The 27,042-nt window shown below is 47.9% G+C and overlaps 1 protein-coding gene across 6 annotated transcripts in view; it reads left to right on the forward strand.

The window, feature by feature from the left end:
* The window catches only part of Baz2a (bromodomain adjacent to zinc finger domain 2A), a 36,288-nt gene extending 9,717 nt beyond the window's left edge, over window positions 1-26,571 (forward strand). For 3 of the 6 annotated variants that reach the window (XM_052753615.1, XM_052753616.1, XM_052753617.1), the window contains 28 exons: window positions 8,429-8,566; window positions 10,181-10,774; window positions 11,776-11,961; window positions 12,665-12,883; window positions 13,531-13,923; window positions 14,203-14,263; window positions 15,429-15,537; window positions 15,664-15,765; window positions 15,908-16,118; window positions 17,814-17,914; window positions 18,218-18,283; window positions 18,530-18,763; window positions 18,881-19,135; window positions 19,973-20,187; window positions 20,467-20,541; window positions 20,722-20,902; window positions 20,991-21,050; window positions 21,217-21,361; window positions 22,473-23,122; window positions 23,255-23,501; window positions 23,594-23,749; window positions 23,841-23,992; window positions 24,508-24,797; window positions 24,882-25,014; window positions 25,120-25,266; window positions 25,603-25,829; window positions 25,912-26,055; window positions 26,137-26,571. In XM_052753615.1, the coding sequence (XP_052609575.1) occupies window positions 8,431-8,566; window positions 10,181-10,774; window positions 11,776-11,961; window positions 12,665-12,883; window positions 13,531-13,923; window positions 14,203-14,263; window positions 15,429-15,537; window positions 15,664-15,765; window positions 15,908-16,118; window positions 17,814-17,914; window positions 18,218-18,283; window positions 18,530-18,763; window positions 18,881-19,135; window positions 19,973-20,187; window positions 20,467-20,541; window positions 20,722-20,902; window positions 20,991-21,050; window positions 21,217-21,361; window positions 22,473-23,122; window positions 23,255-23,501; window positions 23,594-23,749; window positions 23,841-23,992; window positions 24,508-24,797; window positions 24,882-25,014; window positions 25,120-25,266; window positions 25,603-25,829; window positions 25,912-26,055; window positions 26,137-26,302 (5,655 nt within the window). In that variant the 5' untranslated portion in view covers window positions 8,429-8,430 and the 3' untranslated portion in view covers window positions 26,303-26,571. Of the gene's footprint in view, window positions 1-7,211; window positions 8,336-8,428; window positions 8,567-10,180; window positions 10,775-11,775; window positions 11,962-12,664; window positions 12,884-13,530; window positions 13,924-14,202; window positions 14,264-15,428; window positions 15,538-15,663; window positions 15,766-15,907; window positions 16,119-17,813; window positions 17,915-18,217; window positions 18,284-18,529; window positions 18,764-18,880; window positions 19,136-19,972; window positions 20,188-20,466; window positions 20,542-20,721; window positions 20,903-20,990; window positions 21,051-21,216; window positions 21,362-22,472; window positions 23,123-23,254; window positions 23,502-23,593; window positions 23,750-23,840; window positions 23,993-24,507; window positions 24,798-24,881; window positions 25,015-25,119; window positions 25,267-25,602; window positions 25,830-25,911; window positions 26,056-26,136 lie in introns of those variants that run through there. The other 3 variants (XM_052753618.1, XM_052753619.1, XM_052753621.1) reach the window with 3 other exon arrangements.
* Window positions 26,572-27,042: the final 471 nt, after the last annotated feature.

Genomic DNA, 27,042 nt, shown 5'->3' on the forward strand with positions numbered 1-27,042 from the left:
AAGGCATGCACCACCACTGCCTGGATATGTTTGGAATTTTTTTTTTTTTTTTTTTTTTTTTTTTTTTTTGGTTTTTCGAGACAGGGTTTCTCTGTGCAGCTTTGCGTCTTTCCTGGAACTCACTTTGGAGACCAGGCTGGCCTCGAACTCACAGAGATCCACCTGCCTCTGCCTCCCGAGTGCTGGGATTAAAGGCGTGCACCACCACCGCCCGGCTGGATTTTTAAAAGATCTCTGTATGTCCTTGTCTGGCCTTGAACTCACAGTGGTCTGACTACCTCTGCCTCAGTGCTCAGTGTACCACCACCTTATCCCACATGCTTTTAGGTTTTTTGTTTGTTTTTTGTTTTTCAGAGACAGGGTAGCCCTGACTGTCCTGGAACTCACTCTGTAGATCAGGCTGGCCTCAAGCTCAGAAAACGGCCTGCCTCTGCCTCCCTGAGCGCAGGGATTAAAGGTGTGGGCCGTTGCCACCCAGCCTGTGTTCTATTTTCTAAGTCTCTACCTGAAGAGACAAACGGGTGGTATGTAGAGAATTAGATTGGCTGACCCTTAGAAGACTGAGAGGTTCATTTGGAAGCCTCCGCATTCTGGAATCACCTTTGAAGAAATTAAGCCAAACTGCTCTATTCTTAGACTGTTAGAGTGATGTAAAAGTTACTAATTTGTGTAGTGTTTGATCTCGTGTGTGATGTGTAAAGTGAGACAGTAACGTGACATAGAGGGATTTTCTGGGTTTTTCCTTTTTCTCTCCCCCACTCCACCCCCGTTTTTCCCCATGATTTTGCAATAAGATCTCATTATACAGCTCAGGCCTGCTTTTTTTTTTTTTTTTTAAGTGAGACAGGGTCTGTCTGTGTTGCCCTGGCTGCCCTGAAACTCAGTGTAGACCAGGGTGACCTTGAACTCAGAGAGCTCTGCTTACCTCTGCCTCTGTTAAGGTAAGTGTGCCTAGTGTGTACAAGGCCTTGGGTTTAGTCCTCAGCACTGTAGGAAAGGAGAAGTCAAGAGATTGGAGCCCTTCCCCACCTAGAATAGTCTGTCTTGGGCTAGGGTGATAGCTTAGGACCTCACAGTTGCCAGCCTGGCTTTCAACTCACAGAGCTCCACCTGCCTTTGCTATGATGGGTGCTGGGATTAAAGGCCTGCTCCCCATTACAGCCAGCTTGGACTGGCTTTGAACTCCTGTAGCCCAAGTAGGCAGTCCTTGAATTTGGGATCCTTGTGCTTCAGTCTGAGTAGCTAGTTAAGATTACAGGATATACAACCAGATCCAGTTCCAACTGTAATTTTCTTTTCTTGAAATCCTGGGGAATCAAGATAATTAAAAACAATTAATGTTTATTCGTGTATTGATTGCTCTTTTTTTGTATGTGCATGCTATATTCATGCCTGGTTCTGCTGGAGCTGGAGTTGCAGATGGTTGTGAGCTGCCACGTGGGTGCTCTCGAAGAGCAGCGGTGCTCTTTAGCTTCTGAGTGGTCTCTCCAGCCCCTCAAGAGACCTTTCCTAGAAAAAGATGTATTTGAACATACATGTGTTTGTGGGTATGTGTACATGAGTGCAGGTGCCTGTGGAGGCCAGAAGGCACAGGTCCTCTGGAGGTGAAGTTACAGGTGGTTGAGGACTGCAAGGTGCTGGGAACTGAACCTAGGTCTTCCACAAGTGAAACAACACTCTTACTTCTGGGCCGTCTCTCCAGCCCCGGGGACAGTTTTGTAGTGTCTTGTGGTGCAGGACTTGGTGCACGGTAGGGAAGTGTATTCACCAGGAAACGACCTGAGACTGGTTCTTGACAGCGAAGTGACTAAGAACGGTGGCAGAAAACCAGGTTGTGATATGATTCCTTTAGTTCACACTAAAAGAGTAATAATTGTTCTTATGTAATCCAGACTGCTTTTGAATATATCCACAGATGACCTTGAACTTCTGAGCTTCTTGCTGAGATATGTGTGTACCTCCATGCTAGTTTATAGGTGTTAGGAATAGAATCCAGGGCTTTGTGCATGCTAGGCAACCACTCTACCAACAGAGGTACAGTTCCAGTCTTTAATAAATTAAGTCTGTTTGGAACATTAAATTTAGAATTAAGTTTATTTGACTATTTGACTTTTTAACATTGTCAGTACTTCTCTTTTCTTTTTTCTTTCTTTTTTCTGTCTTTTTTTTTGGTTTTTCGAGACAGGGTTTCTCTGTGTAGTTTTGGTGGCTGTCCTGGAACTCACTCTGTAGACCAGGCTGGCCTCGAACTCAGAGATCCACCTGGCTCTGCCTCCCAAGTGCTGGGATTAAAGGCGTGTGCCAACACCGCCCGGCTACTTCTCTATTCTTTTACCTTAATTGTACAAGGGATAGCTAGCCAAGTCTGCTAAGGGTGGTATAGCTTGCCTAGTATATACATACAAAGCTTTGGATTTAGTGTACAGCACTGTAGGAAAGGAGAAGTCAAGAGATTAGGACCTTCCCCCTCTAGGATTTTTTTTCTTTTTTAAAGGGAGGATCTTGCTGTGTAGCCCTGGCTGGCTTGGAACTCTATGAAACATAGACCAAACTGACCTTCAACTTAGAACCCCACCTGCCTCTGCTATGACTTTGTACTGGATGAAAGACTTGAGCCTACCCAAGTCTGACTGAGGACTTGAGTTTGATCCCTAGAACCCAAGTAAAATGTCAGGCAGGCCCAGTAGTGTGTGATTGTAATTCTAGCACTGGGAAGGCAGAAACTGGAAGATTCCCTAGGGCTCACTGACCAACCAGTCTAGCCTAATTGGTATACTTCAGGCCATTGAGGGACTCAAAGGAGATGGATGGAGTTTCTGAAGTTGTACTCTGGTCCACATGCATATGGACACACATAAGCACTGGCACATATATGAACATACATATATATATAATATATATATATGTATATTCATACATAAAGAAAAGTGGGGGCTGGGTTTGGTAGTGCCTGCCTTTAATCCTAGCACTCACAGGCAGAGGGATGCAGATCTCTGAGGCTAGCCATAGTGAGTTCCACTCCAGTCAAGGCTACATAGAGAGACCCAGTCTCAAAAAACTAATTAAAAAAAAAAAAAAAGAGGGAGGGACTGGAGAGATTTGGATGCATGCTGCTCTTGCAGAGGACCAGAGCTCGGTTTCCAGCACCCTCTTCAGGCAGTTCACAGCAGCCTATGTAATCCAACAACTCTGGTCTCTTCAGGCACCTGCATTCACTTGCAGAGGACCTGGGTTCCATCCCAGCACCTACACAGTGGTTGAAAACCATCCTTAACTTCAGCTCCAGGGTGTCTGGTGTCCTCTGCTGACCTCCATGGGCACCAGGCATGCAGATATTAAAAGTATAAAATCTTATGTCTGAAAAACTAGCTGGGCATGATGGTTCATACCTTTAATCCCAGCACTTGGGATGCAGAAGCAGATGGATCTCTGAGTTTGAGGCCAGCACGTTCTACAAAGTAAGTTCCAAGACAGCTAAGGCTATGTAGAAGAGACCCTGTCTCAAAAAAAAAAAGAAAAGAAAAAGAAAAAAAGAAAAAAAACTGAATTTAATTCTCTGAAAATAAGAACAAGCTTACACTAAGCTCATAGTGACAATAACAAAAACCCTAAGCCATATGTATTCAACAAGTACTTCATTTGGCTCTTTTCTCTACTAAGTATTAAATTAAAACCTGGAAACAGTAATGGTGGAACTTAACATCCAGGCGATGTTGGAGAACCTGCCTGGACATGGCAGTTTTCTTTGAGTAGTGCCTTCCTACCTCAGTGTAAAATTTCATCACCTTCTTCTACCTCACTGAGAATTCTGGTTTGAAATGGGGGTTAAAGAAAGGACATTTTGAAAGAGACTGAGCCTTGGTCAGAACACGTTATAGTTTGTCTGAATCAGAGTTCCCAGAGAAGGTTGTCGAATAGGCCAGATAAGAGGGCATCCTTCAATGTGTGTTTGCCATTTGGAGCTTGCATGGAAGAGGATGACTTCGGCAGGGAAGAGGGTGTTTTAGTAGGAATTTAAAGATCACTGTCTCCCGTGTCAGGAACTGAGAGCGGCAGATGTGTGGGGCAGGATCGGTACAACTTGTGTTTCTCAGCCTCGATGTTGTACCTTGGGTCATTTGTATAATTCGGAGCTGTGTATTAAACAATGCTGAAAAACGGCGGGAGAGATGGCTCAGAAGCCAGGATTGAAGAGGACCTGGGTTCTATCTCCAGCACCACATAGTGGCTCACAACTGTCCACAACTCCAGTTTCAGGGGTCCAGCTCTTCTTCTGACCTCTGAGGGCTCCTGCCTCTGTGTGGGGTGTACATACGCACAGAACATTAAATATTTTTTTATATGCTGAGAAGCAAGTTGGCATGATGATATATGCACCTGTAATCCTAGCACTTTCTAGGGTCTTACCATGTAGCCCTAGCTGTCCTGGAACTAGCTAAGTAGACCAGGCTGGCCTCAAACTCGGAGAGAGCCACCTGCCTCTGCCTCCTAAGGGCTGGGATCAAGGCAAATGCCACACACCTGACATTTTCTTGCATTCTTATATTGTGATCCCATTATTTATCAGTGACATCTGAAATCAGAAGTTAAGTTGTATGTATTAAGTCTGGCTACATCATCTCTCTTGTATCTCCCTTATGAGTAGCTTTAAAAACATATACCTTTTAAAGCCAGGCATGGTGGTGCACACCTTTAGTATCAGCACTAGGAGGTAGAGGCAGGTGGATCTATTTGAAGTCTAGGCCAGCCTAGTTTATATAGTGAGTTCCAGGACAGCCAGGACTACATAGAGAAACCCTGTCTCGAAAAGCTTGCGTGTGTGTGTGTGTGTGTGTGTGTGTATGTATGTGTATGTGTATTATGTATGCACTTTTAAGTTAGGAGTGTAACTCATGCCTTTGATCCCAGCAATTGGAAGGCAGAGGCAGGTGGATCTCTTTGAGTTTGAGGACAGCCTGGTCTACAGGAGTTCTAAGACAGCTGGGGCTACACAGAGAAACCCTAAAACCATTTTTAAAAATTGCATATATGTGCATACACACACAAGCTATACATTCTCTTCACTCTTTGTCTAATAAGGTGTGGGGCTGGAGAGATGGCTCAGAGAGAGGTTAAGAGCACTGCTGAGTTCAATTCCCAGCAACCACATGGTGGCTCACAACCATCTGTAATGAGATCTGGTGCCCTCTTCTGGCCTGCAGGCAGAACACTATATACGTAATAAATAAGTCTTAAGGAAAAACAAAAAAACAAAAAAGCTAACGTGGCCGGGCATTATGAACATGCCTTCAATCCCAAGGCTTGGGGCTTTGAGGCAGGGGGAATCAAGACTTTGAGCCACCTGGGGCTACACAGTGAGACCCTATTTCAAACAATCAAAACATAACATTTACTACAAGGGCTTTTAGACAGACAGGTAGACAGATTGATTGATTGATTTTCGTGTTTAACCTTCAAGCCCTAGAAATGCATGATAAAATTTTTCTAAATGACAAAACTAAGGATCAGCAAGTAATTTGTCCAAAACCAAAGAAGCCAGTAAGTAGTAGGTCTGAGATTTGAGCCTGCCTTCTTACGCCGACCTAGGGATGAAATGAAATGGCTATGGCTCCTATGACCCTTGAGCTGGGGCAGGTCTGGAAACAGACTCAGGTGCCAGATAGCTTTGATTCCTTTCACATCTCTGATTTCTTTGGACTGTCGACTTATTGTGAACAGTATGTAATTTGTAAAGTAGCATATGCTGTTTTCTCAGAGTAACAAAAAGGATAAGGTCACTAGTTTCCTTATAGATTCAACAACAAAAGAAAGAAAAAAATGAACCGTGACCCATCTTTTAGGGTATAATCCAGAGGACACAGGAAGAAAGATGTGTTATTGTTTCCTGTGTGCCAGGTGACCTGTGATTGCCTAAACTGGAGGAGAGAGGGCCGTGCAGGTGTGTGTATGGGTGGGGGGGTAGTGTGTTCCTCCAAAGTGAGCTGCTGCGTGCTCCTTGCTCTGTGGTGTAAGCGTTGGAAGTGACCCAGCCTAAAACAAGGACTTAGTGTTACTGTGTGTGTTACTCAGGATTGTTCATCTCATGCTGCTTCTTTGTTGGATCCCTGTTTTGAAGCATGAGCTTTCCCTGTGCTGGGGAAGGCCTGGAAGACGGCAGTCTTTTCTCTGTTGATTGGGCTGAAGCATGGGCTTTCCCTGTGCTGGGGAAGGCCTGGAAGACAGCAGTCTTTCTTTTCTCTGTTGATTGGGCTTTCCATGGATGTGTGAAGTCTGCTACTTAATTTGCACTTGGTCTTAGCCAAAAGCTGAGAAGTGATCATTACTTAATGTTAACATGTGTTGAGGGGTGTGGGTGTGTGGGTGCATGCATGTGTGCACTCATGCATGCTGGTGTACAGGTGCCACAGCAGGCATGTTGAGGAGGGGACGGTCTGAGAGTTGGTTCTCTCTTTCAACTGTGGGTTCCAGGGATTGAACTCTGGTCATCAGGTTTGGCTGCAAGCACCTCTCCCTGCTGAGCTATCTTGCCAGCCCTTGCTGTACTTTTAGAATGAAGCTGGGATTCTATATGAGAGGTAAATTAGTACTGAAAACTTCTCCTGAGTTGGGCTTGGTAGCATATGCCTGTAATCTCAATACTCAGAAAGCTGAGGCAGGAGAGTTGCTATGAGTTGTTGCCACTCAAGACTACCTGGAAGACTGTCTCAAAAAACAAGCAAACAGCTCAGCCATAGTGGTCCCCACCTTTAATCCCAGTGTGTTGGGGGGGTGCAGAGGCAGGTGGATCTAAGTTCAAGGCCAGCCTGGGCTTCAGAGCAAGTTTCAGGATAGCCAGGGCTACATAGAATACCTGTCTCAAGAAAAAAAGAAAACTTTTGCGGGTGGTGGCGGCACAAGCCTTTAATCCCAGCACTCGGGAGGCAGAGGCAGGCGAATCTCTGTGAGTTCGAGGCCAGCCTGGGCTACAGAGTGAGTTCCAGAAAAGGTGCAAAGCTACACAGAGAAACCCTATCTCAAAAAACCAGAAAAGAAAAGAAAAGAAAAAGAAAAAGAAGAGCTTTCAGTGTGAATTATTCTGCCCTCCAGAAGCTGTTAACATAATTCAAGGGCTTTCTTTTTTTTTTTTTTTTTTTTTTGTATAAAAAATAGAATCTCACATATTAGGTTAATGTGCACTAGTACATTGCAATTGCAAATATCTGACCGCTCAGACTTTTACAATAATTCTTAATTCTGCTTTCATCCCTCCTCAACTCTTTATCAATCAGAGTTAAGTCTGTTTTGATCAAGGGCTTCATTTCTCACTATTCCTAGTAATATATCATGTTTTATTCAGTAGATACTGAGAAGGTTTTTCGTCAGTGTAGTTTACAATTTCACATACATATAATGTATATATTTCAAACCTTTATATTACAGTGTTTTTATGTATGGGGCTATACATAGAAAGTAATGGACACTGTTGAGCTAGATATGTAGACAGACACTGTTATCCCAGCACTTAGAAGTCTCAGAAAAGGATTCAGAGTTAGTTCAAGGCCAGCTTGGACTACATAAAGAGATTCTGTCAAAACAAAACAGTAATGAAACAGGATATATATCAAGTATACAATTCCTGCCAACACCGTGCATCCACAGCTTTCTGCTAAAAAGATGGCTTTGATAACTTGTGGACCCTGGGAGTAGGACCCTGGCCTTACATCCAGGGTGAAAAGAAAAAGAAAAAGAATATCAAATGTGGGGCTGGATAGTTCAGTGGTGATGGGCACTGGCTCTTCTTCTAGAAGACTTGGGTTTGATTCTTAGCACCCTCATGGCAGCCAACAGTGTCTGTTAACTAGACCCGGGGGATCAGTCCCTCTTCTGGCCTCTGTGGGGTATGCATATATGTGGTGTGCAGACATTCATGTGGGCAAAACCTACATGTTCAAAAAAAAGGAATCTTAGAAAAAAATAGCACAGATCCTAACCCTAATGTTAAAATAAATAGCAGATGTCTAAGAGGACTGTAGCCTGGGCCAGGAATTACGAGGGCAGAACTTAACACAAGGACAGGCTCTTCTAGGCTTGTATTGTTGTTTTTTCACACTAACTCGGTTTTTCTCTATGACTGGTAGTGAACTCTGTCTGTCTGTCTGCCTACCTAACAACTTGTTTTTAGACAGTGTCTCGAGGCTCGGCCTTAAACCTGTGATCCTTTGCCCCAGCCTCCTATGTGCTGGGTTTATAGGTGTGATACCATGCTTGACTTAGAGTTGGGTCTTTGCCCAGGTTAAGGGCATAGTTTCTTCTCTTTTTCAACTTGCACCTTCTCACAGCACCCCTACGCTGAAGGGTAAGTAAAGGGATGGGAGGGGCACTCACTGCCTCTAGACGATGACATGACCTTGCTTAACCGTGATTTTTTTTCCTTTTCTCCCTCCTACAGAAATGGAGGCAAACGACCATTTTAACTTTACTGGCCTTCCTCCTGCACCAGCTGCCTCAGGACTGAAACCCTCTCCTTCCTCAGGGGAGGGCCTCTACACTAACGGGTCTCCCATGAACTTCCCCCAGCAAGGGAAAAGTGAGTGTGGAGGCCACATGACCTGGGAGGGAATGGGCATCTCGCTTTAGATCAGGTTGATAGAAGGAGGTTGAGGTCTGCTTTGGGCTAACTACCTTACAACAACTCTTTCCTGGCAGGTAGTGACAGAGGAAATAAATCCATAGAACTTACTAATTGCTAGAGAGAAATCGAATTTCTGAGAACAAGTTATAGGGACTTGGAGAAGCTGTTGTTTCTTGTTTTTTGTCTTGACTTTAGATTGGGAAAGATAAGAAAAAACAAGAGGCTTTTCCCTCTTAGCCTTCCCTTTTGCCAGTCCTGTCCCTGGCCTGGGACAGGGACAGCCCTCGGGGAGCTGTGTTCAGGAATTAGAAAATTGGCTTGGATTGGGACTAGGGGTGAGGAAGGTGGGCAGAGGTTCTGGTAAAGTGCTTTTAGCTGGGGCAGCGGGGAGGGCCGCATCAGAAGTGCTGGTGCTGCCTCCCGTCCTTGTCAGAAGGTGAGGGGCGCAGTGCTTCCCTAGGACGCTTGCTGTTCTCTGTGGAAGTGCTGCTGCTGCTGCTGCTGCTGCTGCTGGTTGAGGGTGCTTCCTTGTTTTCTTTTGGGGCAATGGACCGATCCCCCGGGACTAGTTAACAGACACTGTTGGCTGCCATGAGGGTGCTAAGAATCAAACTCAAGTCTTCTTGAAGAAGAGCCAGTGCCCATCCCCACTGAACCCTCTCTAGCCCAGATGGCCCGTAAACTGGTGACAGTCCTGCTGCTTTAGTCGTGTGTTGGTTACCTTTTTAAATTGCCTGGATTTCAAGACAGAATGCTTAGAAGTAGAAAAAGGCTGACTTGTGCTGTCTCTCCTGTCGTATATATGGCACGTGCAGATAAATACAAGCCCTGTTATTTTATTGGACTTGCTCCACACACATACCCACCCACCTGCTGTAGAATTCCCCCATACACAGACACCTGCTTGAAGTTCCTTAGTATCTTGGTCCTGATTGTTGTCTGTTGAAAACTCAAAGATTCCTATTTTCAGAGCTGGTTTCTGTAGCACTGGCCATACAGAGATTTTTACCTATTCCATATCACCCTCCTGGGCCTTTGGGGAGGGCCTCAACCCAGCCTTCTGAGCTGGATTTTGTCACTGTGGTGACTGCAAATTCTATTCTTAACCCAGCACAAAGTGCTGGATCTGCATGTGCCAGTGAGGTGGAGGCTCTCCCTTCTGGTGCCACTGCAGGGCCAAATAGGCACTAAGGAAAGGGGAGCGGGGACTGGAGAATTCAGTCATGCCCTCCAAGGAGAGAATTCCCATAAGGAATGAGGGTGAGAAAGAATGCAAGTCATTGTAGGAAGCCTGTGTGCAGCTTCATGCAGTAGAAAGCTTGCAGCAGCAATGTCCGCAGCCGCCACCAGCCCCTGTGGCACACCTACGCCGCTCCCTAGCCCCACTCACCTGTCTCAGCAGCGGTGCTAAGCTTGTGCACAGAGCATCCAGGGTTAGTGTTCCCTTGAGACCCAAAAGCTAAAGGTAGCCGAGGAGTCCTTTACTCGTACCTTCACCGTTAATTTGAGGTTTGTTTGGTGGCATTATTGCGTATATATTCATAGCTGACTCTTCTGTTTCTCCTCCAGGTTTGAATGGGGATGTGAATGTTAATGGCTTATCTACTGTATCTCACACTACTACTTCAGGGATTTTGAACTCTGCTCCCCACTCCTCCAGCACCTCACACCTCCATCACCCTAACGTGGCCTACGACTGTCTTTGGAACTACTCACAGTACCCACCTGCCAATCCTGGCAACAACCTCAAGGACCCACCCCTTCTTTCTCAGTTCCCTGGGGGACAATACCCGCTCAACGGTATCCTTGGGGGCAGCCGACAACCTTCGTCCCCAAGTCACAACACTAATCTTCGAGCTGGGAGCCAAGAGTTCTGGGCCAATGGTACCCAGAGTCCAATGGGGCTTAACTTCGATTCACAGGAGCTGTATGATTCCTTTCCTGACCAGAATTTTGAGGTGATGCCCAATGGACCCCCAAGTTTTTTCACCTCCCCACAGACTTCTCCAATGTTGGGATCTAGTATCCAGACCTTTGCACCTTCCCAGGACGTAGGCAATGGGATCCATCCCGCTGAGGCAGCAGAAAAGGAGCTGACTTCAGTTGTGGCAGAAAACGGCACTGGCTTGGTCGGCAGCCTGGAGCTGGAGGAAGAGCAGCCAGGTATGACTGGGTCTGTGAGCTGGGTGTGGAGACGGGAAGCGGGGTCATGGAGGACAGTGGCTTTTGGGGTGAGGAAAACTTGTCTTTCCAGCTCTCTGCAGTGGAGGCTGATTTGCATGTTGGTGATTAGCAGAGCCAAGTGCCTGGTGTTTTGTGGCAGCAGCTCCAGTTCAAGAGTGGGAGTGCAGATTATTTCACGCTCATGCAGAGCTCCTGGCCGGGAGAGGGCAGGTGGGCGGTGGGCAAGCCTGAGATAGCCCAGACAACGCATCAAGAATGGCTTCTCAGGCTAGTGTGGTTGTGTAGCACGCGTGAATGGGGCTCTGGGTTCTGCAAGGACAGCTACCCTATAAAAATCAAAGGATATAGTCTCTGTTCCACTTGTTGGATAAAGTAGCTGAGTACATGGTAGGGTTCTTGTCTCGGCCTTGGTGTCCCTTTCCGGTTTGCCTGTGTTTTAGCAGCACATCTCTACTCATTTAGATATCTGGGTAGGATCTGTTTCTAGTTTAGAACTGGCGATAAATGTTGATTGAATGAACATCTTATTTTTAAAACAGAGTTTACTAAGAAAGTGTTTTAACACAGATTTGAGTACCAGTGTGGCTAAGGAAAAGGAGCACTTAGGAAAAGAACAGTGTACACCATGTGCATGTGTGGACTTATTGAAAGAGTTGCCTGGACATTTTTTCTTTCCTTTTTCTTTCTTTCTTTTTTTTTTAAAGCATTTTTAATGATTTATTTATTCTCTATGTGTGTTGGTGTTTTGCCTGCATGTCTATCTGTTGAGGGTGCCAGATCCCCTGGAACTAGAGTTACAGACAGTTGTGAGCTGCCATGTGGGTGCTGGGAATTGAACCTGGGTCCTCTGGAAGAGCAGCCAGTGCTCTTAACCAATGAGCCACCTCTACAGCCCCACCTGAACACATTTCTATAACCACCTAATGTAGCTAAATCGAAGGCATCAGTTTTGACTTTGGGTCTCTCCTGGGATTACCTAGAATTAAAGATGTGTGGCTACAATGGTTCTGTCTCTTCTGTGGAGTCTTTACACCAAGAAGTCTCCGTCCTGGTCCCTGATCCCACAGTGAGCTGTTTAGATGATCCTTCACATCTTCCTGACCAACTGGAAGACACGCCAATCCTCAGTGAAGACTCCCTTGAGCCCTTTGACTCTCTGGCATCAGGTGGGCTTTGGAGGACGTGTCCCTTTCCTGCTTACCTGAGCAGGGGGGGGCCGACCCAATACCTAGAAAAGTTGGAAACACAGAGTTTTAGGGAACCTGGGGTGTTGGGGCTTGTAGGTAAACCTTTAGTAAACCGTAGTCAGTACTGCTGGCTGGGCCAGCTTTACTCAGATGCACTGGTTCATTTCCCAGGCTCCTTCTGTCTTCCAGTTGGCCCAGAGCCCTTGGCTGCAGTAATTCACAGCATAGGCTGTAGCTACCACACAGTTGGGCTATTTGGGTTCTAACTAACTAGAAAGGAAACATTTGCCAATTAAATATAAAAACAAGGCCTATTTCATGATAAATGCTACATTTCTGCAAAAATCTATGGGTAGGTAGACAGTCTGTATCTTTCCCTTCATTTTTAGTTTTCTGGCTTTGCTCTGTAAGAGGGCTATATGTCCCCCTAGTTTTAATGTTAACATAGGGTGGCTGAGGTAGGAGGGTTGTGACTTTGACACCATCCTGAAGTACACAGTGAATTTCAGGTCAACTCTGAGCTAGAGGTGAGACCCTTTCTTATTTCCTCCCTACTTCTCCCCAGTTCATACCCTAGAAACTAGAATTGGACATTGTTTTGGCTAGTATTTCTTCAAGAAATCTGGCTTGCTAATTTTTTTTCTTAATGTTCTGCTTGTCACTTTTTCACCCTTGTAAACAGAGCCAGTGAGTGGAGGACTTTATGGTATCGACGACACAGAGCTGATGGGCGCAGGAGATAAGCTGCCTCTTGAGGACAGCCCTGTGATCTCTGCCCTCGACTGCCCTTCTCTCGGGAACGCTACTGCCTTCAGTCTCCTGGCAGATGACAGCCAGACGCCAGCTTCTCTCTTTGTCAGCCCCACCTCTCCACCTGTTCTAGGGGAGTCTGTCTTGCAAGGTAAGTGAAGGGAGGTAGGACAAATAAAATCCTCACTTGCAAAAATAGTGCACGTGTTCCATACCTAAGCCCTAAACATGGGAAGTCTGTGCTGGTATCTTGGTGACAGACACTGAGATGGTGTCTAGTGGGAATAAAAAAGCATCGGCCATTATACCTTGATAAGTACTCTGTGGAAAGCTTGAGCAACTTGGGAGTTGTCAAGGAAAAGAAAGCCAGAGGCCTTTGTAGCTTCAGGACAAGCTGTTTCTCTTTGTGATGATGACCATCACCGGTTTTACCCTTAGCTTCAAGGACGTTTGGGGTGGGGAGAGTAACCAGCACTGCTTTTTAAAATTTAATTTTATGTGTGTGAGTGTGTCTGTATGTACCAAGTGTGTGGGGCCCTTGGAGGCCAGAAGAGGGTGCCCAGACCTCTTGGGACTGGAGGTACAGAAGGTTACTGGAGTTGCATGTGGGTGCTAGAAATCAAACAGTGGTCCTCTGGAAGGGCAGCCAGTGAGCCGTCGCTCCAGCGCCTAGAGTTCCCGTCCTTTTTCCACTAGAAGCCCTTAGGATAACCATGGTTGCCATAGTGTAGGTTTGACTGAATAAATTCTTTTGCCTGAGACCATTTTCTTTTATTTACATTATCCTTTGGATTTTAGATAACGGCTTTGACCTGAATAATGGCAGTGACTCTGAACAGGAAGAAATGGAGCCTGAGTCTTCAGACTTCCCACGTCCCCTAACTGAGCCAGCCCCTGACCAGCTGCCTACTATTGAGCTACATCCAGCGGCCTCTCCAGCAGCCTCCTCCTCACTTGTCCCTCCTGCAGTCTTCCCAACAGCCTCTCCAGCTCCCTCCCCAGCCCTCCCAGCAGCCTCTCTGGAAGCGTCTTTGACAGATCCAGTGACCTCTCCTCAAGCTTGTCCTGCACCTTCTCCAGTAGCCACCATCCAGACAGTTTCCCAGGCAAATGAAGACGTCAGCAGCGTCCCGGAAGCTTCTGCTGATTTGGAAGAGGTCACTGGAGAAGCTGTCACAATTTCTGGTAGTAGTAAGTGTCCAAATTCCCTGTCTGGTTTCTACAAAAGTTTGTTACATACTGCATCCATCCCTCCTCTTCTAACCTGTAATTTAATTTGAAAAAAAATTTTGTTGTTGTTTTTTGAGACAGCATCTCACTATATAGCCTTGGCTGGTCTTTATGTAGACCAAGCTGGCCTCCAGTTCACAGAGCTCTACATGCCTCTGCCTCCAAGTGCTGTGCCACCAGCTCAGCTCTGTCCTCTAACCTTGCTTGACCTCTTACCTTTGTCTCTGGTCTTATCTCAAGGTGATGTACTGAAGAGACGCATTGCTACCCCAGAAGAAGTTCGTCTTCCCCTCCAGCATGGGTAAATGCTCTAGACTGATGCATGCATTGACCTTAACAAGCCTAGGAATGACTCTTAAGATGTGGGAGAGGGTTGGTCTAGGTGGGAATGGATTGCAGGACAGTGAGGAGAGTGCGGAGTCCTTGGAGTTGGAGTTGCAAGCAGTTATGAAGCCACCTGTTGTGGGTGTTGGGTCTTCTGGCAGAGCAGCATGTGTGCTTAACTGCTGGCCTGTTGCTCTAGACCAATTTCCTCTTTTCTTTTTTCTTTTGGAGACAGGGTTTCTCTGTGTAGCTCTGGCTGTCCTGGAACTCACTCTGTAGAGATCCGCCTGCCTCTGCCTCCCGAGTGCTGGGATTAAAGGTGTGCTCCACCACCGCCCGGCTACGTTTTCTCTCTCTTAGGGTCTGTCTTCCCTGTCTTCTTTGCTCATCTGCTGGTTACTCAGTCTTGATCAAGGATCCTTTTCAAACCAAGGTTCAAATATCCAGAGAAGCCAGGCAGAGCTGTTTTCATAGAGAGGGGTAGCAGTGAGGGAGGAGGCTTCCCACAGTGAACTGGGGGTTTGTGGTGTGGTAGTTTCTGCTGTAATGCTCTCTGGAGAGCTAAGCTCTGCAGTGGTAACTGCGTAGTGACCAAACCAGATAGCATCGAAAACCTTCTGAAAATAACTGTCTTCCTAATTTTCACCACCACCACCACTCTAGGCTACTGGTTGTCACCAAGTCTTAGTACTGCTGCCACACTGGCGATGAGGATAAATAAGGCTGGCTGTCACAATTGCTGTCGGAGCAGTCACTGACTAAAACCTGGCCTACTGAGTGACTGCATGGAGTGAGCCTCCAGTTTGTTCTTAGGCTTCCCTCTGCACCTGAGCCAGGGCTGTTAGAGTCTCCAGCTGCTCGTGTCGTTTCCGTAGCTTTATGAAAAGAAGAGTGGGTCTTTGTACGTGTTTGCCATCTGGCGATTGCTTTCCTCCTGAAGTATGTGCTGCAGGAGCAGCGTGGGCCTGTTTGTCAAGCTCCCGTGCCGTGCTATTTGTGTGTGCAGGACTGTCTGTAGGACAATGTGCATGCAGGGCTAGTGAGGCAGATGTGGGGCATCTGCCCAGTGGGCTTGGCTCCTGGGTGGCATGGGAGTGGGTAGGGTGTGACCTGGTGGCAGGGCCCATGTGCTTCTCTGGCAGGTGGCGGCGAGAAGTGCGCATCAGGAAGGGCTGCCATCGGTGGCAGGGGGAGACGTGGTACTACGGCCCCTGTGGGAAGAGGATGAAACAGTTTCCAGAAGTCATCAAGGTAACAGCATTGGTAGCTTTTAAAGGACTCTTTCTTGCATGGTCCTTCCCGGGACCTATTGTACTTGTGCTACGGCTGACCGCAGACATGGTAGGGCTCTGACTTACTACTGTCCTTTCCTCTCAGTACCTGAGCCGAAATGTGGTGCACAGTGTCCGCCGGGAGCACTTCAGCTTCAGTCCCCGAATGCCTGTTGGAGATTTCTTCGAAGAAAGAGACACACCAGAGGTGCCGGCCCGAGGGTCAAATAGTTGGGGAACTAGTTACAGCTTCCTTTGGTGGGGGGGACTTCAGGAGTCCGGGGTAGTTCAGAGACTTAGTGGCCTGCACTGATTGTCTCCCTTATAACACAGAGTTCCTTGTTCTTTAGGGAGTGCAATGGGTCCAGTTATCAGCAGAGGAGATTCCTTCCAGAATTCAAGCAATTACTGGCAAACGAGGCCGACCTCGAAATAATGAAAAGGCCAAGAACAAGGAAGTTCCCAAAGTGAAGCGGGGCCGAGGTCGGCCACCCAAGGTCAAAATCTCTGAGCTATTGAATAAAACAGACAACCGACTTCCAAAGAAACTGGAAACCCAAGGTACAGTGTTATTTGTAGCTCAGGTGTTGTGCTCCTTCCACAGGGTATCTGAAAGGTTGCTGAATTGCAGTTGGTACCTGGATTTCCCAGGAGGGACTGACATCTGGAAAGATGAATCTAAATCTGTTCTTCCCTTGGAAAGCTTGATCAGAATCCCAGCTTTTTGCTACATTTTTTCCAGACAATTTCTTCCTTTGAGTTGCTTTTACTAGTAAAGCCTGGGGCTGTCCCTGTAAAGGCCAAAGGAGAAGACTTCCATGCTTTTCCTGTCCATCTTCCAGCTCCTTGCTTGTACTGATTGCGTTCATACAATTTCCAAGGTTTTTGTGTAGAGATTCCAGTTCATGCCTGAATACAAAAGATAATTGGCACGCTATTTTAGTCAGGTAGGTAAATAGGAAAATGTCTGTGGGTTTTTTTGTTTTCACTTTTTTGGGGGCACGGGATTGTTTTGTTTTGTTTTTCAAGACACGGTTTCTCTGTGTAGCTCTGGCTGTCCTGGAACTAGCTCTGTAGACCAGGCTGGTCTTGGATTTAGAGATCCGCCTACTTCTGCCTCCCCAGTGCTGGGAATAAAGGTGTACACCACTACCGCCCAGCAAAAATGTCTAATTTTCTAAGTAAGCATTGCATTTATCTAAGTAAGTATTACATGTACGGTGTGCAGAATATGAAATAGTCTTGTTAATTCCATTCAGAGTTCCCACTCTGCTATCTGTCTATATCTTTTTCCCCTCTATGCTAGAGGCCAATGCTAGGCCTTTGCACTTGTCTATCAAGTACTCTACCAGAGTTAAAACCCCAAACTCAGTGTATTTCATTTTTTCAAAAAGGTTTATTTTATGTGTGTAGGTGTTTTACACATAGGCACTACATGCATGTGTGCCTGGTGCCTATGAAGGTCATAAGTGGGTGTCAGATCCTCTAGAACTAGAATTATAGATGGTTGTGAGCTGTCATGTGAGTGCTGGGAACTGAACCCAGGTCCTCTGCAAGAGCATTAAGAGTGCTTAACCACTAAGCCATCTCTCTAGCCCACTATCTCATTTTAATTAAAGCTTTAAGTGACTTATTTGCCCACGGTACTTTAGAAACTTGCCATAAAAATGTATGATGATGCTTCTATATCAGAAATGAAAGAATTGGTACTGTTGGGTCAGAATATCAATTAGAAAATGAGTTATTTGCAGATTTATACTTTGATTTGAATCTTTTAGTGGAGTGAGCTGTGAAAGCTGAGTGTAAACACTGGCTATGACAGTTAGGAGTCTGGGTTGCCAGGGTTACAAACCAGTACCCTCTTCCCTGACAGTTTAGATTCTTGTTTCCATTCTCCGCTCTCTTTGCACTAAAATCAGGATGTGTGCATCAGTCTGAGCGTTGCTGTCCTTGCTCCATAGCCCGGGAAAGAGACAGATCATAAAGGCACTCTGCATTTGTAGCCTCTTCCATCAGCTGGAGTCAGCCTGTGACTTCTCTTCTGGGCTGCTAATGCTGTGTGAGTGCTTTGTACAACTACCTGAGCAGGTGCCTCTCTGACCCCTTTCTCTTAAATGTTTTATTATGTCTACTGAAAAAACAAAGCAACAGCAAAACAATATTTGTTCATGAAGCTGTATGAGAAGCCAGCTTTGTAAGAGGCATGTGCTGCCATGGATGCCACGCTCGGTTTTCAGTTTCCTTCTGCCTTCACAGAAACACTGAGTGAGGAGGATAAAGCACAGATGAGTAAAAGCAAAAAGAAGATGAGGCAGAAGGTACCTCGGGGAGAGAGTCAGACTCCTGTCCAAGGGCAGGTGAGGAGGACAGCCATGCGCTAACGTTTTCTACGGCAGCTTCGCATTTTCTTCCCTCTCCGTTTCCTCCTCAGTGTAGCAGCGCACCTTCATAAAATGGAATTGCTTGGGCTTGATTTAGAAAAAATGGGCTTGTTCAAGAAAAATAGGGCATCTCTAGGGTGAGAGAATTGATCCATTGCCAGTCCCTCATCGTCCCATCTCTCACCTCTCCTCCCCAGCACCCTTTCTGTTTTTGAATCCTAGCCCAAGCAGAGGTGCTTTCAAAGTTTGGGGAGAAATGACTTCCCTTATGGTTTACAGGCCAGAAACAAGAGGAGGCAAGATGCCAGGAGCTCAAAGCAGAAGGACACTAAGAAGAAAGCCAAGGTGTGTGTGTGCGTGTGATGAGTGTGTGCGCAAGTGTACTTCCTTTCCAGGGTGCAGTATGCATGCTAGACAGACATGCCACCACAGAGCCAAGTCTCCATCTCTCGCGTCTGATTCAAAGCCACCACAGAGATTTTCCCAACGCTCCTATGCCCGTGTTATTTTGGACTCTTGCTTGGGAGGGACTAAGATCAGGCCTGGCTAGACAGGGATCTCTGACACTTGTTCCTTTCTCCTGGTGGGTAGGCCGAGAAAGAAAAGACAAAGACAAAGCAGGAAAAACCAACAGGAAAAGTGAAGAGGGAAAAGAAGGAAAAGGAGAAAGTAAAGGTGAAGGAAGAGGCAGCCAAAGCCAGACCCCCCTGTAAACCAGAGAGGAGCCTTGCCACGCAGAGGCGTCTGCAGGAGCGGCAGAGGCAGCAGGCTATCTTAGAGGAGATGAAGAAGCCCACGGAGGACATGTGTCTGGCTGACCACCAGGTATTAAGGGTCATGGAAGGGCCAGTTCTGGGGACATTTAATAGAAGGACCTCTGAATATCCAGACATTGCCTCTTGGTAAGTCTAACAGGATGCCTACCCAATTTTATCTCCCCAGCCCCTGCCTGACTTCACCCGCATCCCTGGTTTGACATTGTCCAGTAGGGCCTTCTCAGACTGCTTAACCATCGTGGAGTTCCTGCATAGTTTTGGCAAAGTGCTAGGCTTTGACCTTACCAAAGATGTTCCTAGTCTGGGAGTGCTGCAGGAGGGACTCTTATGTCAAGGGGACAGCTTGGGCAAAGTGCAAGACCTGCTGGTGCAGCTCCTGAAGGCTGCACTCCGTGACCCTGGTCTGCCCTCCTACTGTCAGGTGAGCGTTCCTGGGTCTGAGTCAGTTCTGCTTTCTCTTTGAGAACATGTAAAAGCCGCCCCCCCCCCCCCCCCCCCCAGAAGAACCCAGAGAAGTGGTGTTTGACTCCTTCCTATTTCTGGTTTGTCGATGGTGTTTTCTCTGTAGTGCTTCAGCTGTTGTTTTCTCATTCTTTACAGTTCTCCGTTGCGATCTTTCACCTTTTTCTTGTAACTATTTTCCTTGTTTTATTTTATGTGTATAAGTGTTTACCTGCCTGTTTGTGTGCCTGGTATCCACATGTGTGCCTGGTATCCACAGGAACCAGAAGAGGGTGTCATCTCCTGTAACTGTAGGTAAAGACAGTTGTGAGCCACCCTGTAGGTGCTGGGAACTAAACCCAGATCCTTTGGAAGAGCAGCCGGTGCTCTTAACCACTGGGCCCTCTCTCCAGCCCCATGTCCTGGCAGTTTTCAGTCTTTTTCTCTTTTTTTCACAAGAGTTTCTTTTAGCTGGGTTATGATGCACACCTTTAACCTTAGTGCCTGGGATGCAGAGACAGACAGACAGGCCTCTTTAAGCCTGTTCTGCATAGCAAGTTCCAGGCCAGCCAGGGCTACATTTTTTTGTTGTTGTTTTTTCCTTGTCCCGCACCCCACCCCCCCAGAGTTTCTCTGTGTAGCTTTGGAGCCTGTCCTGGAACTCACTCTGTAGCCCAGGCTGGCCTTGAACTCACAGAGACCCACCATCTGGCTTCCTCAGAGAGTTTTCTCTTAACCCTTGTCGTTTTCTCCAGGTTCTCCCAACTTGAGTTGTTCCTATTTCCCTCCTCATTCCATTATGTTTTCTTCCAAATAGTCCCTGAAGATCTTGGGGGAGAAGGTGTCTGAGATCCCACTGACCAGAGACAATGTGTCTGAGATACTGCGCTGCTTCCTCACGGCGTATAGAGTGGAGCCAGCCTTCTGTGACAGTCTGCGCACCCAGCCTTTTCAGGCCCAGCCACCCCAACAGAAGGCTGCTGTCCTAGCCTTCCTCGTGCATGAGCTCAATGGCTCCACCATCATCATCAAGTGAGGGGCTCGGGTGGGATGTTAACCCTGTGCCTTGTGTGGGAGTGGGGTGGGAGGGGGTAGCTCTCCAGAAGTCCAGGCTAATGTGTCCATTGCGCTTCTCTGAGGATGCTGGGATGACTTGATAGAGTCTAGTCCCTTCCCTGGGGAATGTAAGCCTGCCTTGGTCATTCATCCAGGCTGTGACTGGACAGAAACACCCTTGTAAGACCTTCCTTATTTTTCTTTTCTTTTTTGCTACCCCTTTTCCCTCAAAAATCATCTGCTGTTCCTCTGCAGTGAGATTGACAAGACTCTGGAGAATATGTCCAGCTACAGGAAAAACAAATGGATTGTTGAAGGCCGACTCCGGAGGTAGGGACACAGCAGACTAGAACCCAGAGAGAGAGTGAGGCAGAGCCAGGATGTTGCCTGGATATGATGCCCTTCTTTGGTTGGCACTTTGCCAGGGTTCTGGAAAATGTATGTTTCAGGTGTTTCTTTTTTGGCATTATGTTCTTCTCCATAGTCTCCCCTAATCTCTTGTTTTTCAAGACTGAAAACTGCTCTGGCCAAGAGAACTGGGCGGCCTGAGGTTATGATGGAAGGGCTCGAAGAAGGCCTGGGACGGAGGCGTAGTTCTCGGATCATGGAGGAAACCAGTGGCATAGAAGAGGAGGAAGAGGAGGAAACTATAGCAGCTGTCCATGGCCGCAGGGCTCGAAGAGATGGAGAGGTACTTACTGAGGCGGGGTGGGCTAGAAAACATTCTTTCTTGGATCTGGAAACTCCACTTCTCTCATTGTGTGTTTGCTTCTGCCCAGATTGATGTTGCAGCATCCAGCATTCCAGAGTTAGAGCGCCAGATAGAAAAACTCAGTAAGGTATTGTGTTTGAATCTCCCAAAAGCTGGCAAGAACCATTCCCCATCTTTAGATTATATCTGTTGTACAGGAAAGCAGATAAGCCTCAGTCCTCTTTCTATATTAAAATTCATCATGCCATGCTGGAAATGTTTTTATTCATCTTCTTTTTCCAATTCATACCCAGCGTCAGCTCTTCTTTAGAAAAAAGCTGCTTCACTCATCCCAGATGCTTCGGGCAGTGTCTCTGGGTCAGGACCGCTATAGACGCCACTACTGGGTATTGCCATGTTTGGCTGGAATCTTTGTGGAAGGCTCAGAGGGGAGCTCAGGTAGGTGTGTCTGTGGAGGCTTGAATTCTGAGTTCAGTCTTCAATTAAGAGCACAGGCTCTAGTGTAAAACTGCTTGCCAGCTGCACGCTTCAGGTTCTCATCTGTAAACAGTGGCCATGTTGGTAGTAAGTGTACTTCATAGGACAACTGAGAATTGGAGCCGGAGACGGGGCACAGTGGTTAAGAGCAGGCACGGCTCTTCCAGAGGACCTGACTTGCATTCCCACACCCATGTCACTTGGCTTACAGACACTTGCAACTTCAAGGAATCCATACATACACATAATTATTTTTCTTTTTTCCTTTTCTTTTGTTTTTTTGTTTTTTCGAGACAGGTTTTCTCTGTGTAGTACTAGTGCCTGGATCTTGCCCTGTAGACTAGACTGGCCTCAAATTCATAGAGATCCGCCTGACTCACATAGTTGTTTTTCAATGACTACTAAGAATTAAAATGTGTAAGCCGAGTGTAGTGGCTCACACCTTTAATTCTAGCACTTGAGAGGAAGAGGCAGGTGGATCTCTGTGAGTTCAAGGACAGCCAGAGCTACACAGAGACACCCTATCTTGAGGGGTGGGAGGGATTAAAATGTGTTGATACTCTTATTAGTGCTTGACAGAGTCTAGGTGTAGCTCAGTGGCCGGTGTTGCACAATATCTTGGGGTTGATCCCAAACACAAAAGATGGGACTAAACTGAGCATGTAGCTAAAGATTGATCCCAGTGCTTGGGAAGCTGAGCTAAGAGGACCTGGAGTTCCAGGACAGACTGAACTATACAGCAGTACCCTGTCTCAGAAAACAAGTGTTTAACCTATAGTTTCTCAGTAAAGCAGTTTGAGACTATGTTGTGACTAGTCATTATTTAGAGCAGGTCGGTCTTTTGAATCAAGGCCAGTCTAGTGTACATAGTGAGTTCAGCGCTGGCCAGGGCTACATAGAGAGAGACTGTCTCAAAAACAAGACTTCTTCCTCAGGTACTCTGTTCATTGACTTAAGCTGTTAACCAGTAGACTCCTGACAGATTTAGAAAGCAGGTGTGTTGGTGTTGGTAGAGTCCCATTCTTCCCCACTGTGCAGCAGTCTGTCTTGAGCTCTTTGTCTCTCTCTACAGTTAGTGAAGAGGGAATAAAGCAGGAAGCTGAGTACTTGACGGAAGCAGTCCCTTCAACCCCCTGCTCGGCCCCAGTCTCTGGAAAGAGAGAGTTAACTGGCTCCAACACCTCTGCTTCTCCTGCCCGCGCCCGAGGCCGACCTCGAAAATCTAAGCCTGGGTCTATGCAGCCTAGGCACCCTAAGTTTGCTATTCGGGACCATGATTCAGAACAACCCCAGCCTCAAGTTCAGCCAGAACCTCAGTCTCATCTGCAGCTTCAGGCTTCCATCCAGCCCCATCTTCAATCCCATCCCCCATCAAATAATGGGTTCCTAGAGCCAGAAGGCTCCCCTCTGTCCCTGGGTCAGAGCCAGCATGACCTCAGCCAGTCCGCCTTCCTGTCTTGGCTCAGCCAGACGCAGAGCCACAATTCCCTGTTGAGCAGCTCAGTCCTCACACCTGATAGCAGCCCAGGGAAATTAGACTCTGCTCCATCCCAGTCTTTGGAGGAGCCAGAGCCTGATGAGGCAGAATCCTGTCCTGCCCCTCAAGGACCCTGGTTTAGCTTCTCAGCCCAGATACCCTGTGATGCTGCCCCTACACCACCCCCTGCCGTTTCTGAGGACCAGCCTACTCCCTCCCTTCAGCTGCCTGCCTCCTCTAAGCCAGTAAGTAGCCAGATCCGTCTGTCTGCTTTATCCTGCCCCGGGCTCCCATGTCTAGCTGTGAGGCTGTAGCCTGAAGTTGGGAAACCTGTAGACATAAAATATCTTCATTCCTTCATGTCTCCTTATTTACAGATGAATACACCCGGTGCTGCCAATCCCTGTTCTCCAGGGCAGTTCTCTTCTACCCACTTGCCTGGAGGGGGCTCTAAGAGGCCATCAGGAGACTCTGAAGAAATGCCACAGAGTCCCACAGGGCTGGGACAACCCAAGCGGAGGGGGAGACCTCCTAGCAAGTTCTTCAAGCAGGTGGAGCAGCATTACTTAACCCAGCTGACAGCCCAGCCTATCCCCCCTGGTGAGCGAGCTTGGCTAGGATGGGGTAAGCATGGAGGTAATAGCAGTTCTCATCATGGGCAATGTGACTCATGTGGTTTCCATCCCCTGGCCCATATACATACCCTCTGTACACAGAAATGTGCTCTGGCTGGTGGTGGATCCGAGATCCTGAGACACTGGATGTCATACTCAAGGCACTCCATCCCCGAGGCATCAGGGAGAAGGCGCTTCACAAACATCTTAGCAAGCACAAGGACTTCTTGCAGGAAGTTTGCCTACAGCCCTTAACTGGTAATTAAGAGAAGCTTGACCCAGCTGGAGCTGGAGTGGCTGCTGTGCACAGGAGCCTGATGGACCGCTGCTCTGCTTTCTCTCTTCCCAGATCCTATCTTTGAGCCTAGTCAGCTGCCTGCCTTGGAAGAAGGACTTAAGAGCTGGTGTCCCAAAGAGAAGACTTACGAGGCAGACCTAGCTGTGCTTCAGTGGGTAGAGGAGCTCGAGCAGCGGGTTATCCTGTCTGATCTGCAGATTCGGGTACACTGGGGTCAGCACTGGGTAGGGAGCTATTTAGGGGAGGGTTTTGGTTTCGTTTAACTTTTTGTTTTGATTTGTGTGTGTGTGTGTGTGTGTGTGTGTGTGTGTGTGTGTGTGTGTGTGTGTGTGTGTATGTTTTGCTTGCATGTCTACATGGTATGTGTGTGCAGTACTCTCAGACCAAAAGGGTCAGATCCTCTGGAACTGGGCCTTGTAGACTGTTGTGAGCCCCATGTTGTGGGTGCTGGGAACTGAATATGGGTCCTCTGGAAGAGCAGCCCGCACTCCTAACTGCTGTGCCCTCTCTCCGGCCCTAGGTTCTGGTTTTTGAAACAAGGTCTCTGTAGTTGAGACCTGCCTGGGATTCAAGGCATTTTTCCTGCCTCAGCTGTCCAGGCTCTGGGATTGCTGACAGGAGCCACTACGCCCGGCTGTGGGTGGGTGTCAGGAAAAGCCCTTGGTTTCTTCTTCCCGAGTGACTTACAATGTGTGTTGTTCCTCTTTCCCACTGGAAGGGTTGGACGTGCCCTGGCCCAGACTCTACCCGAGAAGACTTGACCTACTGTGAGCATCTGCCTGACTCTCCGGAGGATATCCCTTGGAGAGGACGGGGCAGAGAAGGGGTTGTACCTCAGCGGCAGAACACCAACCCTCTGGACCTGGCTGTGATGCGACTCGCTGCTCTGGAACAGAATGTGGAGCGGCGTTACTTGCGGGAGCCCCTCTGGGCAGCCCAGGAGGTGGTGGTGGAGAAGGCCCTGCTGACCACCCCCAATGGTGCCCCTGATGGCGCCACTACTGAGATGTGAGTGACTCCTGCTGCCAGTCTCCTGGCCTGGGAGAGAGAGGACAAAGGTCTTCCTGTTCCTCACCCTAGATCTCCCCCCAGATCATACGAGATCACCCCTCGTGTCCGTGTCTGGCGGCAGACGCTTGAGAGGTGCCGTAGCGCAGCCCAAGTGTGTTTGTGCATGGGCCAGCTGGAGAGGTCCATCGCCTGGGAGAAGTCTGTCAACAAAGTGGTGAGTGTCGGGAAAGCTCAGGCGGTGGGTGGCTTTGGTGAGAGCGGGGTCAGCAATAGGCAGGGGGCTGAGGACTCACTCTGCCTCCTCACAACTTTGGTCTAGACCTGCCTGGTCTGCCGGAAGGGTGACAATGATGAGTTTCTCCTGCTCTGTGATGGGTGTGACCGGGGCTGCCACATTTATTGTCATCGGCCCAAGATGGAGGCTGTCCCAGAAGGAGACTGGTTCTGCACTGTCTGTCTGGCCCAGGTAAGGTTTCCACTGCTTGATTTTCCTTCTCACAGATTTTTTTTTTAAACCACCAGTTCCACAGATGTCCCTGTCCTCAGGCTCTCCCTGGGATGAGCCTCTGACAGCATGTTTGGGTTGAGTCCTTCTTTGAATAACTCATTCTTTAGCCCCAGTCATTTTCTCTATACAATAGTAATAATTATCATTCCTCTCCCTATTGATTACCTGGATGAATTCACATGCTGGCTTATGTGTGACCATTCGAAGCCACAGTTACTTGTAGGCAGGACTCCGATGAACAGGAGGACAAGCAGCACACGCCCACACTGCTGCTCTTACCTTGCCTATCCTCAGCAGGTAGAAGAAGAATTCTCTCAGAGGCCTGGTTTCCCAAAACGAGGCCAGAAGCGGAAAAGTAGTTTTCCACTGAACTTCCCAGAGGGTGACAGCCGCCGACGTCGGGTTCTGTCAAGGAGCCGAGAAAGCCCAGCAGTGTCTCGGTGCCCGGAAGACGGGCTTTCTCCCTCCAAGAGGCGGCGACTTTCAATGAGAGGCCACCACACTGATCTCACATTTTGCGAGTGAGTTAGTGAATCGTAGGGATAGCTGGCTGTGTGTGCCAGGAGGGCTGGAGGAGTCAGTGTGTGCTTCCTGTACTGACAGGATCATCCTAATGGAGATGGAGTCCCATGACGCAGCCTGGCCTTTCCTGGAGCCTGTGAACCCTCGCTTGGTGAGTGGGTACCGGCGAGTCATCAAGAACCCGATGGATTTTTCCACCATGCGAGAACGGCTGCTCCGGGGAGGGTAAGACGATGTCTGTCTGTCTGTCTGTCTCTGTCTGTCTCAGCTCTTAACAGCTCACAACCCGTTTTCCCCTTGGCCCAGGTATACTAGCTCAGAGGAGTTCGCAGCTGATGCCCTTCTGGTTTTTGACAACTGCCAGACCTTCAATGAGGATGACTCTGAAGTGGGCAAGGCTGGGCACATCATGCGCCGCTTCTTCGAGAGCCGCTGGGAGGAATTTTATCAGGGAAAACAGGCCAGTCTGTGAGGCGAGGAAGGTGGAGACCACCTGTGGTGTCTTCTCCAGCCTTCCTGACAAGAACCTGCCACTCTCACCTGCTGCCCCCCGCCCCCGGGTGGACGCATCCGACAGTGCTGATGCCTGCCTCTGCCCCGGGCAGCACCACACCCTCTTGTCCCAGTTCTTTCCTCCCTTCCTCCTTTTGCTCCTCAAAGAAGAGATGCAGAGATGAGGTCCTTCTGGACGGAAAGCCAAAAAAGAAAAGAATTTTTCCTGGTTTTTTTTTTTTTTTTTTTTTTTAAACTAATTAAAATGGAGAGGGGTAAAGAAGTCCCTTCCTCTTCCTGGCTTCCTCCCCTCCCTGTACACGCCCCAGCATCCTGGGGCTATTTAACAATAGCAATAGTTCTAGTGAATGTGTGAAACCGAGAAACACTCTGTACTGTGTGTGGACCCGCAGTGACGGCCAGTAAAGTGGACTTAACTCCCAAGTGTGTCAGCCGGACACCGGGCCCTGAACATGCTGCTTCCATGTTCAGCCCCTTCCCTGCCTCCTCCTGCTTTCTCTCACCTTCTCTTCTCCCCTTTCTCCCTAGTTTGACGATTTTTGTCCCACCCAATAATGTAAACTATCGTGTACGGGTTCTTCTTTCCCCTTGTGTGGAGAACAAAGTTCCAAGCTCCCTGCCGCTGCCCTCCTCTTCCTGCCAATAGTTACCCTCTAAAATGTCCGCTCCTCCTCATGTGCTGAGTTTCTAGCCTTTCCT

The sequence above is a fragment of the Peromyscus californicus genome, unplaced genomic scaffold, assembly GCF_007827085.1.
Source record: "Peromyscus californicus insignis strain IS unplaced genomic scaffold, ASM782708v3 Scaffold_24__1_contigs__length_46423439, whole genome shotgun sequence".
Lineage (NCBI taxonomy): Eukaryota > Metazoa > Chordata > Mammalia > Rodentia > Cricetidae > Peromyscus > Peromyscus californicus.